At 39.3% G+C, this 17,645-nt stretch overlaps 1 protein-coding gene across 1 annotated transcript; it reads right to left on the bottom strand.

Moving 5' to 3' along the window:
• Positions 1-696: 696 nt before the first annotated feature.
• Positions 697-16,695, bottom strand: LOC115187744 (gasdermin-E). The gene is made up of 10 exons (XM_029746764.1): positions 16,576-16,695; positions 15,974-16,226; positions 15,565-15,769; positions 14,772-14,946; positions 12,793-12,913; positions 12,182-12,307; positions 9,785-9,912; positions 4,765-4,936; positions 4,585-4,658; positions 697-2,349 (listed from the first exon to the last, which is right to left on the bottom strand). Exons 1-10 carry the CDS (start codon positions 16,618-16,620, stop codon positions 2,122-2,124), a joined length of 1,527 nt encoding a protein of 508 aa, XP_029602624.1. The 5' UTR covers positions 16,621-16,695; the 3' UTR covers positions 697-2,121.
• Positions 16,696-17,645: the final 950 nt, after the last annotated feature.

Genomic DNA, 17,645 nt, shown 5'->3' with positions numbered 1-17,645 from the left:
TTCCCACAGTTGTGTCAAGTTGGCTGGATGTCCTCTGGGTGGTGGAACATTCTTGATACACAACTGTTGAGAGTGAAAAACCCAGCAGTGTTGCAGTTCTTGACACAAACCAGTGCACCTGGCATCTACTACCATTCTCTGTTCAAAGGCACTTAAATATTTTGTCTTGCCCATTCACCCTCTGAATGGCACACATACACAATCCATGTCTTCATTGTCTCAAGGCTTGAAAATCGTTCTTTAACCTGTCTCCTCCCCTTCATCTACACTGACTGAAGTGGACTTAAAAAGTGGCATCAATAAGGGATTCACCTGGATTCACCTGGTCAGTCTATTTCATGTCTTAATGTTTTGTACACTCTGTGTATAACTATTATTTTAATGTAATATCTTATGTTGTTCTTGTCTATAACTGTTAGTTTAATGTAATGTAATGTAATATCTTATGTTGTTCTTGTCTATAACTATTATTTTAATGTAATGTCATGTAATATCTTGTGTTGTTCTTGTCTATAACTGTTCTGTAATTTGTCATGCATTTGTATGTTTCATGTGGACTCCAGGAAGAGTAGCTGCTGCATGTGCAGTATCTAATGGGGATCCTAATAAATTAACCCCCCCCCCACCCCCCCTCTGTAATGTCCCACTTTATGTTGTATTATCTAATGATTAGAAGAATGGAGGTCGGGACGTCTGATCGTTTGTTGAACTTTATTGAAAGCGTTACAAGGATACATACACTGTTGTTCACTAGTTCTTTAGCTCAACTAGTGCAGGAGTAAAATACTGGAATGGTTCAAATAGGATTTATAATTGACATAATATCTGCCATTTAGCAGACGCTTTTATCCAAAGCAACTTACAGTCATGTGTGTGTACCTGTTACGTATGGGTAGTCCTGGGAATCAAACCCACTACCATGTGGCTCTACCAACTGCACTACAGAGGACCATATTCTCTCTCTCTCTCAATTCAAATGGCTTTATTAGCATGGGAAACATATGTTTACATTGCTAAAGCAAGTGAAATAGATAATAAACAAAAATGAACAGTAAACATTAGGCTCACCAAATATGATGTAAGAATATTGGAAGACAAATACACAATGCAGTGAATTAACGATCAATGGAAATAGTTGTTTTTCAGTTCAACGTCTGTTTAGAATCTGCGTGTGGGATTCTAGTCCAGGACTCATAGCTACATAAGGCAAGTTCTCATTGGTCCAATTTGTCTATACATTAAGCCTGAAACGGGATACTTGGTATTTGGCCTTTGGCCCAATTTTACTGCAAGTAATTATATTTGGTCAACCACTGTCACAATGTCGACTGAAGGTGGCGCCTCTCCTCGTTAGGGTGGCGCTCGACGGTCGTCATCGCCGGCCTACTAGCTGCCACCGATCCTCTTTTCATTTTCTTTTGGTGAGGTCAGGTTTATGTGTGCACCTGTATTGTGTTAGATCGTTAGTGGGGGGGGGTTATTTAGTCTCTCTGTTTAGGTTTGGGTATTGTCCGTGATTGTTTTTGTCTGGTTTGGTTAGGTTGGGGTTGAGGCATTTTCCTCTGTATTTTGTGTATTTAAGGCAACGAGTTTTTGGGCTGCGCCCCTACTCTGTTTTCGGGCTCTTGCTGTATTTGGTATTTTTGCCCTGCCTTACATGTTGTTGGCAGTTTGGACTATTGCCTATTAAACGTGTGTTCACGGACCTTGGTCTCCTGCGCCTGACTTCACCCCTCCTGCTGCTTTGAGTTCCCTGACAACCACAAGCTAGGCTTGGGTATAAACTACATCCTGTCTCTTTGTTCAATAGAGAAACATTGAGGACAGGGAAGAATAACCATCTATCATCTACTTTCTAGCATAACCACTATGATTTGTTCTCTTTGAAAAACATTTTTTTTCTCCCCCTGATTTGCATTGGGCTCTGTGTTATTGAATAATAACATCAACTGCTAACAATGTCAATATACAGTGATGTAACGATGTGCAGATAGTTAAAGTACAAAAGGGAAAATAAATAAACATAAATATGAGTTCGTCACTGGTTGCCCTTTTCTTGTGGCAACAGGTCACATCTCTCTGTCTCCCTGTCTTTCTGTCTCTCTGTCTCTTTCTCTCAGCTTACACTAAAGAGGCCAGGCCTTTCACAGTGATACTCATGACTAGAGGAAGGTATCCAGGCTGGTCCTTCATCTCTGTCCTCAGTGTGTCCTCCTCTCTCTTCAGTGTAACTTTAGAGTGACCAAAGAGACTCTCTGTCCTCCCAAACACCTCCTCGTCAGTCAGAACAGCCAGACCTGCATCTCTCAGAGAGAGGGTCTCCCCACTCCCTGCTGCCACATGCTGCACCTGGAGGACAAGCAGCACAGGAATACATGCTTTATTTTCTGGGTCATTCTCGAGTTACTGTTGCATTTCCATCCCTCGACTTTGCAATTGTGACAAACACTTTAAAATGACAAATAATTAGAGATTGTACATGTTTAAATTGATATTGAACTGTTTATCAATGTGAAACATAATGGAAGTCCTTTATACTGCAAAACTTTCTTAGTGACATGTTTTTGGGATGTATTGTTTTGAATGTTATAAAATTAAACAAAAGTATTTGATATATTTTATAGATCAATAAAAACAAATATAATATGTTGTTACCCCTTGAACATCACTCATTACAAATACATGTAATGAGTAATATATATATATATATATATATATGGCCAGGACGCTCTTGAAAAAGAGATTTTAAATCTCAATGAGCCCTTCCTGGTTAAATAAAGGTTAAATAAATAAAAAAAATATATATATATACTACAAAGTAAACAAAATTAATGAATACACTGTATATAGATCAATAAAGCAAAGAAGGCCATTAATATATATATATATATTTACAATTATTATGTGTCCCTAAGTTTTATGTAATTAGTGTTACCGCCTTAAAAATCACTCATTACAAAGATATACAAGGACCTTGAGCATTCCTTGCAATGGCAAACTGTTATCAGGTTAGGGGTCAATATTAAAGAAGATTATTAGCTAATGACACCCTTTATTATGTCATCAATGTTATGATTCCATAGATCATTTGGTGTGTTTAAATAAAACATATCATTGGTGTAATACATTTAAATGAAGGGAAATTACACTCTGAGCAAAATGATTAATCAAATATCTTTTAGTAAATGATTTAGTCAATTCTTTTTAAAGGTTAAATGACCTTAGATTTGAGATCGGTGGCCTCCATTTAAGAAAATCCTAAAATACTTACAAAAAGTAATTGGTGTGACCTATACTTTGATGCAACTCGTCATTCAGGGCAGCCCCACCACTATCCAGTAGATGGTGCTGTTCTGCATGTAATTCTGGCTTTCATTCATGTCACAACATTATATCAGTATGCAAACACATTTGATTTGTAATTTCTTGAGCTAATAAGGCATATAGTACATGCTCGCTTCCCTGTTGAATTGTTATTTTGCCAAATTTTATTTGAGGAAAGGCAGCTCGCTAATGCAGCTGTTTCATTCTCACTCAGTGATCTGTTGTGGAGAGGCTAGCCAGGGGCCTCAGTCAGCTGTAGCCCGCTTGGGTGCTGCTATAGAGATTCATTAGTAGTGTCCGCCCAAGAAGGCTTGATGTCATTTGCCACAGATAAATAGACATCTTATCTCCGGTAGCAATTTCATAGTTGTTTATCGTCTTCTAGTTAGCTAGCTGAAAAGTCATCATGAATCATGTCAACAATCACCCAGCAAATTATTTTAAAACTTGTAGAGAAAAAACATCTTGGTGCTCATCAACCACTGAACAGACTTCCGTTAAAATAAAGCAAGTTAGAAAATAATTAAACCTGAGGGGTTTGGATGGAACTTGCGGTGGCTAACAGCTGTTTGAGGAGGTTAGCTAGCTAGCTAGCTACTACGTGTTGTTAATGATTGATGTCAGAATGTAATAACCCAGGGAACTGTATCTATACAATGGTTGAAGCGAGGCAGGGAGTAGCTTTATAAACGTTGTTGCTTTATTCATAACCTGAGCATCTTGTTAACAGACTGACAACTGCACTCAGAATGGTTCTTCTGCATCCCAATACTCTAACAATGATTATCAATATTGCAGACCGATGGTGATATATTTCTGAAGTAAAATAGACTTTACTCTATAAAGTATGCTGGACTACTGTGGTCTTCCTTGCAATAGGAGCCAAAGATCTGGGCAGTAGCTTTATACACTGGTCATAACCCTTATGTTACAACGTTTGTGTGTGTGGCTCAAACTCACTGCTGGGATTGGTTATTATTTAGGATGGTGCATTCAATGTGTAGTGTAGTAATTTATCGATGCATATTCACTTTTTTCATTGAGTTTCCCCACCAATATTTTTATGTTAAAAATCGCCACTGGTTACCATCATTGGTGTTACTACTGTTACTGGTAGTACAATGTTATCATAATGGTATAAATATTAGTTTATTTAACATGGGAAGATATGCCCCAATACATTTACATAAACAAAAAGCTAGAAAAATGAACTCCAGGTCATACAGGACTGGAGGCTCAATCAAGCAGGTGTGAACTCACCAGGATCTGCAGGGCCTGTAAGACTGGAGGACTGCAACAGGATCCCAACACAGAGAGACCCTCATCTGTCATTCCTGAAGAAATTATTATGCACACATAAAACCACAGTAGTGAACCTAGTTTCCCAGGAACTGATCAAATAATAACTGGAGAATAACTGAAAACTGCTCTCTATCTCACCGTCCATGGCACTGACAATGAGGTGGACGGCACTGAGAAGTGAGGATCTGAACTCATCCTCATCCTTCCCAACACATTGGTCTACAAGATCCAGTATGACCTGGACTGTTTCCCTCTCAGACTCTTCCAGATCACCCAGGTCAGGAGTCTCACCATCACACATCTGATCCAGCTGTGACAAGAGAGAAACAGAGAGAGAGAGACAGAGAGACAGACAGACAGACAGACAGACAGACAGACAGACAGACAGACAGACAGACAGGGAGAGACAGACAGGGAGAGACAGACAGGGAGAGACAGAGATAGAAAGAGAGACAGAAAGAATGGTAAAAAGAGACAAGGCAAGAAGGGCCTTTGCTCTTGGTTGCGACAGTTAGCCTAGTGGTTAGAGCATTGGGCCAGTAACCAAAAGGTTGCTAGATCAAATCTCTGAGTAGACAAGGTAAAAATCTGATGTTCTGCTCCTGAACAAGGCAGTTAACCCACTGTTCCTCAGATGTCATTGTAAATAAGAATTTGTTCTTAACTGACTTTCCTGGTTAAATAAAAAAATGGCATCAAAATGAACATAAAATTTGACATTCCAATTAGGATTTTGCTAAAAATACTTGAATCAGATATAGAACCTGTTGCTACTGGTAATGGTTGTGAGGTCTGGGGTCCGCTCACAAAATGGGACAAACACCAAATTGAGACTCTGCATGCAGAATTCTGCAAAAATATCCTCCGTGTACAACATAAAATACCAAATAATGCATGCAGAGCAGAATTGGGGCGATACCCACTAATTATCAAAATCCAGAAAAGAGCCATTAAAACTTCTTGGTGACAGGGGGCAGATATCAGAAATTCAGATGAATAACGTTTCCAAATTAAACTGCCTACTACTTGGGCCCAGAAGGTAGGATATGCATATCATGAGCAGATTTGGATAGAAAACACTCGGAAGTTTCTAAAACTGTTTGAATGATGTCTGTGAGTATAACAGAACTCATATGGCAGGCAAAAACCTGAGAAAAAATCCAACCAGGAAGTGGTTTGTAGTTTTTCTATCTAATCCCTATTCAAACTACAGTGTCTGTGGGGTCATTTTGCACTTCCTAAGGCTTCCACTAGATGTCAACAGTCTTTAGAACCTTGTTTTATGCTTCTACTGTTACTGGGCAGAGAATAGGAGCTGACTCAGAACAAAACATAAATATGGAGTTTATCGAACAAAACAAACATTTCTTGTGGGAGTCCTGGGAGTTTTTTCTGACGAAGATCAGCAAAGGTAAGTGAAGATTTATAATACTAATTCTGAGTTTAGTTCACTCCAGAACTTGGCAGGTAACTGTATAGCTTGCTTTGATGGCTGAGCTCTGTACTCAGAATATTGAAAAATGTGCTTTCGCCGTAAAGCTATTTTAAAATCTGACACAGTGGTTGCATTAAGGAGAAGTGTATCTATAATTCTTTCAATAACTGTTGTAAATTTGATCAACGTTTATGATGAGTATTTTTGTAAATTGATGTGCTCATTCACCGGATGTTTTGGAGGGAATACATTTTCTGAACATCACGCGCCAATGTAAAATGGGGTTTATGGATATAAATATGAACTTTATCGAACAAAACATACATGTATTGTGTAACATTGAGTGCTGGGAGTGCCATCTGATGAAGATCATCAAAGGTTAGTGATTCATTTTAGCTGTATTTCTGAGTTTTGTGACGCCTCTCCTTGCTTGGAAAATGGCTCTGTGGTTTTTCTTGTTTAGGCGCTGTCCTAACATAATCTAATGTTATGCTTTCGCAGTAAAGCCTTTTTGAAATCGGACACTGTGGTTGGATTAAGGAGAATCTTATCTTTAAAATGGTATATAATACTTGTATGTTTGAGAAATTTGAATTAGGAGATTTTTGTTGTTTTGAATTTGTCGCCCTGCTATTTCACTGGCTGTTGATAGTGTGTACCACGGGTGGGACATGTCCCAGAGAGGTTAAATTCTACAACCACCTAAAAGGAAGCGATTCCCAAACCTTCCATAACAAAGCCATCAACTACAGAGAGATGAAACTGGAGAAGATTCCCCTACCAAGCCGGTCCTGGGGCTCTGTTCACAAATACAAACAGACCCCACAGAGCCCCAGGACAGCAACAGCAACATAATTAGACCCAACCAAATCATGAGAAAACAAAAAGATAATTACTTGACACATTGGAAAGAATTAACAAAAAACTGAGCAAACTAGAGTGCTATTTGGCCCTAAACAGAGAGTACACAGTGGCATAATACCTGACCAATGTGACTGACCCAAAATTAAAGAAAGCTTTGACTATGTACAGATTCAGTGAGCATAGCCTTGCTATTGAGAAAGGCCACCATAGGCAGACCTGGATCTCAAGAGAAGACAGGCTATGTGCACACTAGCTACAAAATGTGGTGGAAACTGAGCTGCACTTCCTAACCTCCTGCCAAATGTATGGCCATATTAGAGACACATATTTCCCTCAGATTACACAAACCCACAAAGAATTTGAAAACAAATCAAATTTGGATAAACTCCCATATCTATTGGGTGAAAAACCACAGTGTGCCATCACAGAAGCAAGAATTGTGACCTGTTGCCACAAGAAAAGGGCAACCAGTAAAGAAAAAATACAATTTTAAATACAGCCCGTATTTACGTTTATTTATTTTTGCTTTTGTACTTTAACTATGTGCACATCGTTGCAACACATTTGAAAAATGTCTTTATTCTTTTGGAACTTTTGTGAGTGTAATGTTTACTGTTAATTTTTTGTTTATTTCACTTTTGTTTATTATCTATTTCACTTGCTTTGGCAATGTAAACATACAGTACCAGTCAAAAGTTTGGACATATCTACTCATTCAAGGGTTTTTCTTCATTTTTATTATTTTCTATATTGTAGAATAAGTGAAGACATAAAAACGATGAAATTACACATATGGAATCATGTAGTAACCAAAAAAGTGTTAAACAAATCAAAATATATTTTAGATTCTTCAAAATAGCCACCCTTTACCTTGATGACAGCTTTGCACACTCTTGGCATTCTCTCAACCAGCTTCACATGGAATGCTTTTCCAACAGTCTTGAAGTAGTTCCCACATATGCTGAGCACTTGCTGGCTGCTTTTCCTTCACTCTGCAGTCCAATTCATCCCAAACCATCTCAATTGGGTTGAGGTTGGGTGATTGTGGAGGCCAAGTCATCTGATAAAGCACTCTATCTCTCTCCTTCTTGGTCAAATAGCCCTTACACAGCCTGGAGGTGTGTTTTGGGTCATTGTCCTGTTGAAAAACAAATGATAGTCCCACTAAGCACAAACCAGATGGGATGGAGTATCGCTGCAGAATGCTGTGGTAGCCATGCTGGTTAAGTGTGCCTTGAATTATAAATAATTCACAGACAGTGTCTCTAGCAAAGCACCCCACACCATCACACCTCCTCCTCCGTGCTTCCCGGTGGGAACCACACATGCGGAGATAATCCGTTCACCTACTCTGCATCTCACAAAGACACGGCGGCTGGAACCAAAAATCTCAAATTTGGACTCATCAGACCAAAGTTGTGATGTGATGAGGTTGGATACAGGTGCAGAGAAGAGACCAGACGAGGAATCAGTGGTTAAACATAAATACTTTACTGAGAAACGATATCCAAAGGATCACAGTAACAACAAACACTAAGTCTGGAAACTCACTCAGGAAACAAACGCACACAGTAAACAATTGAAGCTTCAGCAAAGGAAACCAGAAAACACACCTCTTTTAACAGGGAACTCATAGAGGAGTAGTAGGACATAGCTGAAAAGTGTTAATGTCTCAAGGTGACAGGTGGAACCATGACAAAGGACATATTTCCACCCGTCTAATGTTCATTGCTTGTGTTTCTTAGCCCAAGCAAGTCTCTTCTTATTATTGGTGTCCTTTAGTAGTGGTTCATCTTTGCAGCAATTCGACCATGAAGGCCTGATTCACACAGTCTCCTCTGAACAGTTAATGTTGAGATGTTTCTTTTACTTGAACTCCATAAGCATTTATTTGGGCTGCAATTTCTGAGGCTGGTAACTCTAATGAACTTTCTTTCCTGTGGCGGTCCTCATGAGAGCCAGTTTCGTCATAAAACTTGATGTTTTTTGTGAAATTTTCCGCATTGACTGAACTTCATGTCTTAAAGTAATGATGGACTGTATTTTCTCTTTGCTTATTTGAGCTGTTCTTGCCATAATATGGACTTGGTCTTTTACCAAGTAGGGCTATCTTCTGTCTACCACCCCTACCTTGTCACAATACAGCTGATTGGCTCACACAGCTGATTGGCTCAAGGACCGACGCTGGAGTAGAGAAGCAGGTACGGGGAGTCAAACATTTAATCGGAACAGACATGGAACAAGACAGGAACAGCATCAGCACAATGCTGAAGCAGGGAACAGAGGGGGGGAACAGACAGATATAGGGGAGGTAATGAAAGAGGTGATTGAGTCCAATAATCGCTGATGCGCGTGACGGGGAAGGCAGGAGTGCGTAATGCTGGGGAGCCTGGCGCCCTCAAGCGCCAGGGTGAAGAGCGGGATTAGGCTTGACACAAACGCATTAAGAAGGAAAGAAATTCCACAAATTAACTTTTAACAAGGCACACCTGTTAATTAAAATGCATTCCAGGTGACTACCTCATGAAGCTGGTTGAGAGAATGACAAGAGTGTTTAAAGCTGTCATCAACGCAAATGTGTTATTTCATAGTTTTATTGTCTTCACTATTATTCTACAATGTAGAAAATAGTAAAAGTAAAGAAAAACCCTTGAATGAGTACAGGTGTCTCCAATCTTCTGACTGGTACTTTATTTTTCCCAAGCCAATAAAGCCCCTTAAATTGAGACTGAATTGAATTGAGAGAGCGAGAGCGAAAGAGAGAGAGAGAGTATGTTACAAATATTCTGGTTGATATATTCATTCCTGCCATTAGCTGTGTGTGTGTGTTTGGGCCCTGTTTCTGTACGTCCCACTCACCACACTCTCCAGCACACTGACTGCCTCTCTGTCCTCCATGGTTGTCTTGAGGAGCTGGAGCAGAGAGGAACGTTTGGCCGCCGGAAGGGTTAACAGGAGCTGGAAATGACCATTCAGTTTGTCCAGTTCTGTCAACACACAAACAATACAGAGACCATTTTGTCAAAGTGTCATATTTTCATGTAACAAATCAATACATTTTTATATATTCCAAAAGTCTGGTAACTTTATAATTACTAATCAAAGAGAATTATTGAACATTCCATTCAGTAGACTACATTACATGTTGACCAGATGTTCCATTCAGTAGACTACATGTTGACCAGACATTCCATTCAGTAGACTACATGTTGACCAGACGTTCCATTCAGTAGACTACATTACATGTTGACCAGATGTTCCATCCAGTAGACTACATGTTGACCAGACATTCCATTCAGTAGACTACATTACATGTTGACCAGACATTCCATTCAGTAGACTGCATGTTGACCAGACATTCCATTCAGTAGACTACATTACATGTTGACCAGACATTCCATTCAGTAGACTGCATGTTGACCAGACGTTTCATTCAGTAGACTACATGTTGACCAGACATTCCATTCAGTAAACTACATTACATGTTGACCAGACATTTACGTCATTTAGCAGACACTCTTATCCAGAGCGACTTACATTACATTTCATGCATTTTTTTTGTACTGGCCCACCGTGGGAATCGAACCCACAACCTTGGCATTGCACACACCATGCTCTACCAACTGAGCCACAGGGAAGGCTCCATTCAGACATTCCATTCAGTAGACTACATGTTGACCAGACATTCCATTCAGTAGACTACATTACATGTTGACCAGACGTTCCATTCAGTAGACTACATTACATGTTGACCAGACATTCCATTCAGTAGACTACATTACATGTTGACCAGACATTCCATTCAGTAGACTACATTACATGTTGACCAGACATTCCATTCAGTAGACTACATTACATGTTGACCAGACGTTCCATTCAGTAGACTACATGTTGACCAGACATTCCATTCAGTAGACTACATTACATGTTGACCAGATGTTCCATTCAGTAGACTACATTACATGTTGACCAGACGTTCCATTCAGTAGACTACATTACATGTTGACCAGACGTTCCATTCAGTAGACTACATTACATGTTGACCAGCTGTTCCATTCAGTAGACTACATTACATGTTGACCAGATGTTCCATTCAGTAGACTACATGTTGACCAGATGTTCCATTCGGTAGACTACATTACATGTTGACCAGATGTTCCATTCAGTAGACTACATGTTGACCAGACGTTCCATTCAGTAGACTACATATTGACCAGACATTCCATTCAGTAGACTACATTACATGTTGACCAGACGTTCCATTCAGTAGACTACATGTTGACCAGACATTCCATTCAGTAGACTACATTACATGTTGACCAGATGTTCCATTCAGTAGACTACATTACATGTTGACCAGACGTTCCATTCAGTAGACTACATTACATGTTGACCAGACGTTCCATTCAGTAGACTACATTACATGTTGACCAGACGTTCCATTCAGTAGACTACATGTTGACCAGACGTTCCATTCAGTAGACTACATTACATGTTGACCAGCTGTTCCATTCAGTAGACTACATTACATGTTGACCAGATGTTCCATTCAGTAGACTACATGTTGACCAGATGTTCCATTCGGTAGACTACATTACATGTTGACCAGATGTTCCATTCAGTAGACTACATGTTGACCAGACGTTCCATTCAGTAGACTACATATTGACCAGACATTCCATTCAGTAGACTACATTACATGTTGACCAGACGTTCCATTCAGTAGACTACATGTTGACCAGACGTTCCATTCAGTAGACTACATTACATGTTGACCAGACGTTCCATTCAGTAGACTACATTACATGTTGACCAGACGTTCCATTCAGTAGACTACATGTTGACCAGACATTCCATTCAGTAGACTACATTACACGTTGACCAGACGTTCCATTCAGTAGACTACATGTTGACCAGACGTTCCATTCAGTAGACTACATGTTGACCAGACGTTCCATTCAGTAGACTACATGTTGACCAGACGTTCCATTCAGTAGACTACATTACATGTTGACCAAACGTTCCATTCAGTAGACTACATGTTGACCAGATGTTCCATTCAGTAGACTACATGTTGACCAGACGTTCCATTCAGTAGACTACATTACATGTTGACCAGACGTTCCATTCAGTAGACTACATGTTGACCAGACGTTCCATTCAGTAGACTACATTACATGTTGACCAAACGTTCCATTCAGTAGACTACATGTTAACCACTAGACAGGAGACATTACCCTCCACTGGCATTATTACCTTCGTTCAGATTTAGGGGGCTGTTGGCATCAAAGTCGCCTCCCAGGTCCATAATTCCATCTACTTCCAACCCGTCCTTTGACTTATCTATTTCAAAGCCCCCATTGTTGCAGATGAGGCACAGATCTGTGGACAAGAGCAGACAACAGTCATAACCAGTCACACACAGACAGATACAGTGGATATACTAAATACAATGGCTATGCTAAATACAGTGGATTTAATAAATACAGTGGCTATAGTAAATACAGTGGATTTAATAAATACAGTGGCTATACTAAATACAATGGGTTTAATCAATACAGTGGCTATACTAAATACAGTGGATTTAATAAATACAGTGGCTATACTAAATACAGTGGGTTTAATCAATACAGTGGCTATACTAAATACAGTGGATTTAATAAATACAGTGGCTATACTAAATACAGTGGATTTAATAAATACAGTGGCTATACTAAATACAGTGGATTTAATAAATACAGTGGCTATACTAAATACAGTGGATATAATAAATACACTGAGGAACATAGACACTGGCTGTGTACTTTATCATGGTACTTAACCATGCAGCTATACCTGGGACATTGATAAACTATACACTTCCTCACCAAACTTTCCATTGCATTTGACGTAGAGTTCAATCAGACTGTAGGCCATGACTGTATTTGCAGGAATACCCAGTGACACATCACTATCTGTCTGAGTACTGCCGCTCTGCTTCATAGAGGCCTGTGGAAAACATTTAAAATTAGTCAGAGACGTTTGGTACAAAGATGACCCAGATTCTAACCCAGACAGTCATCTATACTACACCATAGCATTTTCAGGAAGTGGTTCTAATGTCAAGAACAGGAAATTATGTGGTAACTAGAGCTGGGTCGTTCCACCAATTCGGTTTGAGAAGTGTGACTTGAAAAAACAATGTGCATCTCAAGAGGTAACCTTCTTTTATGACTATAGTAAGTGCCTGTTAAGTGCCAAATAAGGTAAGTAAGGCTGAACATAACTAGGGATATCCTTGTGACAGGGGGAATGTAAGCTTCTTGTTTGCAGGGATTGGCAATTGAATGCAAACTTCACAAAACATTTGAAATTGTTAAAACATTTCTTGCATGTCTATCTATGGCGTGTTGTGATCGACCTGCTCAGCTTCCACCACAAAACACAAGAAAATTGGCAAAAATAATAAAACCAGCTCACCTGCTTTTACAATATAATTTGAATATTAGATGTTCAATATTTCTTCTGAAAAAAATATTTAAAAAGGAATAGTTTTGAGAGTTCAGTTCACATAAAAGTGTTGACCTTAAATTGAGGGACGGACATAAATGAATGCTGCCTGGATGGACAATATGCTGAATGGTGGCACTTTATCAAGTCTTTATTCATATTAAAAATCTGATTTATTGAATTCTCCATGAGGTCTATATTAATGAAAGGGCACTTCATTTAATATAACATGCTTTTAAAATTCAATATTGGTGCACAAATTATAATTAAAATATCAAGGCACTCTTTTCATGGAACAACCCAGGTACAGCATTCTGACAAAAGCAAGAGGCAGTATTACCACTACTGAACAGACATCTGTGACTATTATGACTACTGAACAGACATCTGTGACTATTACCACTACTGAACAGACATCTGTGAGTATTGCCATTACTGAACAGACATCTGTGACTATTACCACTACTGAACAGACATCTGTGACTATTACCACTACGGAACAGACACTTGTGAGTATTACCACTACTGAACAGACATCTGTGACTATTACCACTACTGAACAGACATATGTGACTATTACCACTACTGAACAGACATCTGTGACTATTACCACTACTGAACAGACATCTGTGAGTATTACGACTACTGAACAGACATCTGTGAGTATTACCATTACTGAACAGACATCTGTGACTATTACCACTACTGAACAGACATCTGTGACTATTACCACTACTGAACAGACATCTGTGAGTATTACCACTACTGAACAGACATCTGTGACTATTACCACTACTGAACAGACATCTGTGACTATTACCACAACTGAACAGACATCTGTGAGTATTACCATTACTGAACAGACAGACATCTGTGAGTATTACGACTACTGAACAGACATCTGTGACTATTACCACTACTGAACAGACATCTGTGACTATTACCACTACGGAACAGACATCTGTGAGTATTACCACTACTGAACAGATATCTGTGAGTATTACCACTACGGAACAGACATCTGTGACTATTACCACTACTGAACAGACATCTGTGAGTATTACGACTACTGAACAAACATCTGTGAGTATTACGACTACTGAACAGACAGACATATGTGAGTATTACGACTACTGAACAGACATCTGTGACTGTTACCACTACGGAAAAGACATCTGTGATCTGTCAATATGGTCCTGACATTTACTTTATTTATGAAAGCCTAGCTATCATAAAGTGAGATTATTGAGATTAAAAATCTATTTTACAACAGAGATTATCTAAATCTGAGTTACCAGTAAAATATGAGGAAAATATCATTCACTTCAACAGAACACTTGGTAATCTTTCCTCCTACCTTCCCGCTCAGGAACACACAGGCACTCACGTTGGCTCCTACATTGCCACGCTTCTGGACATTGTTTGTGACCGGGCAAGGTAGTGACGTCATAATCCTCTCCGTCAAGACGCCTAACACTGCCCTGGGATTCACACGGGTCTGCTTGATCACAGGATGGGACATGTCCAGAACTCTGCAGGAGGGACACATTTTAGGTCATATTACATAGAAATCTGGAAACACTGGAAAGCTACTTTAAAAGTAAAGAAAATGGATGTACCAATCACAGATTGTCCCTTTAAGCTAAGCTAGTAGGGAAAACAGTGAGGATGTTGTTTAAGTTTAAGGAAGTTGCTAAACCAGTACAGTTCCACTTCTTTGTTATCTGAAAGCACTTCAACCTGAAAATGACATTTTTACACAAAAGATGCCAGCCTGATGTCATTGCAAACAGTTTTGCCTGCTGGTCTTGGGTCTGAATATTGACTCCTTGGGAAGGTGAACTGTATGATGTATTATGACTGTATTATGAATGTATTATGATGTATTATGACTGTATTATGACTGTATCAGAATGTATTATGACTGTATAGGACTGTATTGTGACTATATTGTGACTGTATTATGATGTATTAGGACTGTATATGACTGTATTATGATGTATTATGACTGTATTATGATGTATTATGACTGTATTATGATGTATTGTGACTGTATTATGATGTATTGTGACTGTATTATGATGTATTATGACTGTATTGTGACTGTAATATGACTGTATTGAACATACGTACAGTATAGGGTAACTCACCTGTCTTTTGAGTAGTTGTGTAACTCCTTCACATCAACCTTCTCTTTGTTCAGGCTGCCAAGGGACAGCTTCTGTTTGGTGGACCATTTCCCTCCCACGGTAATGTTGAAATCAGCCAACTTTGCCTCCACGTTTCCATCTGTGTTCATTTCTTTCTTGTCACCAAATATCCCACTGTAGTCCACAAAGTCAGACTCCTTGACAGCTGAGGGAATGTTCAACATTTGAATGGATTCTATGCTATTATACCACAGCACATATCTATAACAGCTACATCCATGACATTATCACTGTCCTATTCTGCTCAGAAAAACAAGAGTAGAATAAGTAAGTAAATCAATGGTCACATATTTTAGAACAACAACAACCCATATGTTATTTGTCACTATCGGGATGCTCTGGTACTTACTTGGGCTTAAAGGTGTGTTTCCAGGCTCTCCAGGCTTCAGGACATCACCGAGGGTAAAGCCAGGGGACTGGTATTTGGGTTCCTGCCAGAAGCATCTGTGCCTGGTCTTGACAATGAGTGATCGGAGTTTCAGTTTGTCTGTGTCATTCAGACTGGACACAGGGATCAGGTGTCCCTCATGATCTGTGTCCTTCACGAAGGCTTTTGTGGCTTTGGCAAACATCTGAGAGATGGTGGTGGATCGTTTTTCTTCCTGCAGCAGATGACAAAGACACAAATGACAAAGACATCTAAGAAACAAAACTAGGACGAACACATCGACACTCAATACATACAACAGCTTCTGAAGAGCATTTAAATACATTTCACACACATGAAAGATGGCAAAACACTCAGTAATGCAAACATAAACTTTGAAAGGTTCACTTTCCAGTGAAAAAGAGCGTATCAGAACAGAGTAGCCAACAGGAAATACATACAGGAAATAATTTCAGACCAAAATGTTGGTTATATATCATTCAAGACTATACAAAGCATGCTGTATATTTTTCTTAATTGTTTTATTTCAACAATCTGCAAGAGCTTCAATACTAGGTTCTCACCAATTCTTCCTCTGGGTCCTTATGACTGACAGGTTGTAGAGACATAGTCTTAAGAAGGAGATACTAGTATGTCTGAAATTCATTAGCCAAGAGTTCATTACATACTAGTAGGAGGAGTCTCTTTAACTTAACCTCTTCCTGGGAAATTGTCCTGGTCCACTCTTACAAACCTGCTCTTCACTTCTGTTTTATTTCATGAGAAAATAACTTCACTAGAAGCAGTTAGAACTCAAGGAGCAACATGCCTGTAATATTTTGTGTTTAAGAGCAGGGAATTGGCTGTCATCCATTGCTATGTCCTTGGTACATGCCAAGTTGCAGGGAAGCATTATGTGGTTTAAGTGTTGTCATCCTCATGTCAGTGAAGCAGTGTTGGGGAGTAGTTCTTACATGTAATTCAACATAGCACAGTTTAGTTTGTACAAGTACATGAGTGTACATATGGCGAAGGTGCTTAGCTGGAAGGTCCAAGTGGAGAGTGGGCTGTAGGTCCAAGTAGCTGGAAGGTGCAAGTAGAGAGTGTGTTGGAGGACCAAGTAGCTGGAAGGTCCAAGTAGAGAGTGTGTTGGAGGACCAAGTAGCTGGAAGGTCCAAGTAGAGAGTGTGCTGGAGGACCAAGTAGCTGGAAGGTGCAAGTAGAGAGTGTGCTGGAGGTCCAAGTAGCTGGAAGGTCCAAGTAAAGATTGTGCTGGAGGTCCAAGTAGCTGGAAGGTCCAAGTAGAGATTGTGCTGGAGGTCCAAGTAGCTGGAAGGTCCAAGTAGAGATTGTGCCAGTTTACTCTCTCAAATGACACCTTCTTAATAATAATAACAGACTTCACAAAAATGTCACCACTATGATATTTAATTAGATCTCATGGGGCATCTAACATACAAGCCAGTTACAGTTGAAGTCGGAAGTTTACATACACCTTAGCCAAATACATTTAAACTCAGTTTTTCACAATTCCTGACTTTTAATCCTAGTACAAATGCCATGTTTTAGGTCAGTTAGGATCACCACTAAGAATGTGAAATGTCAGAATAATAGTAGAGAGAATGATTTATTTCAGCTTTAATTTCTTTCATCA

Source organism: Salmo trutta, unplaced genomic scaffold (assembly GCF_901001165.1).
Source record: "Salmo trutta unplaced genomic scaffold, fSalTru1.1, whole genome shotgun sequence".
Taxonomy (NCBI): domain Eukaryota; kingdom Metazoa; phylum Chordata; class Actinopteri; order Salmoniformes; family Salmonidae; genus Salmo; species Salmo trutta.
This window is presented reverse-complemented; position numbering and strand designations above follow the sequence as displayed.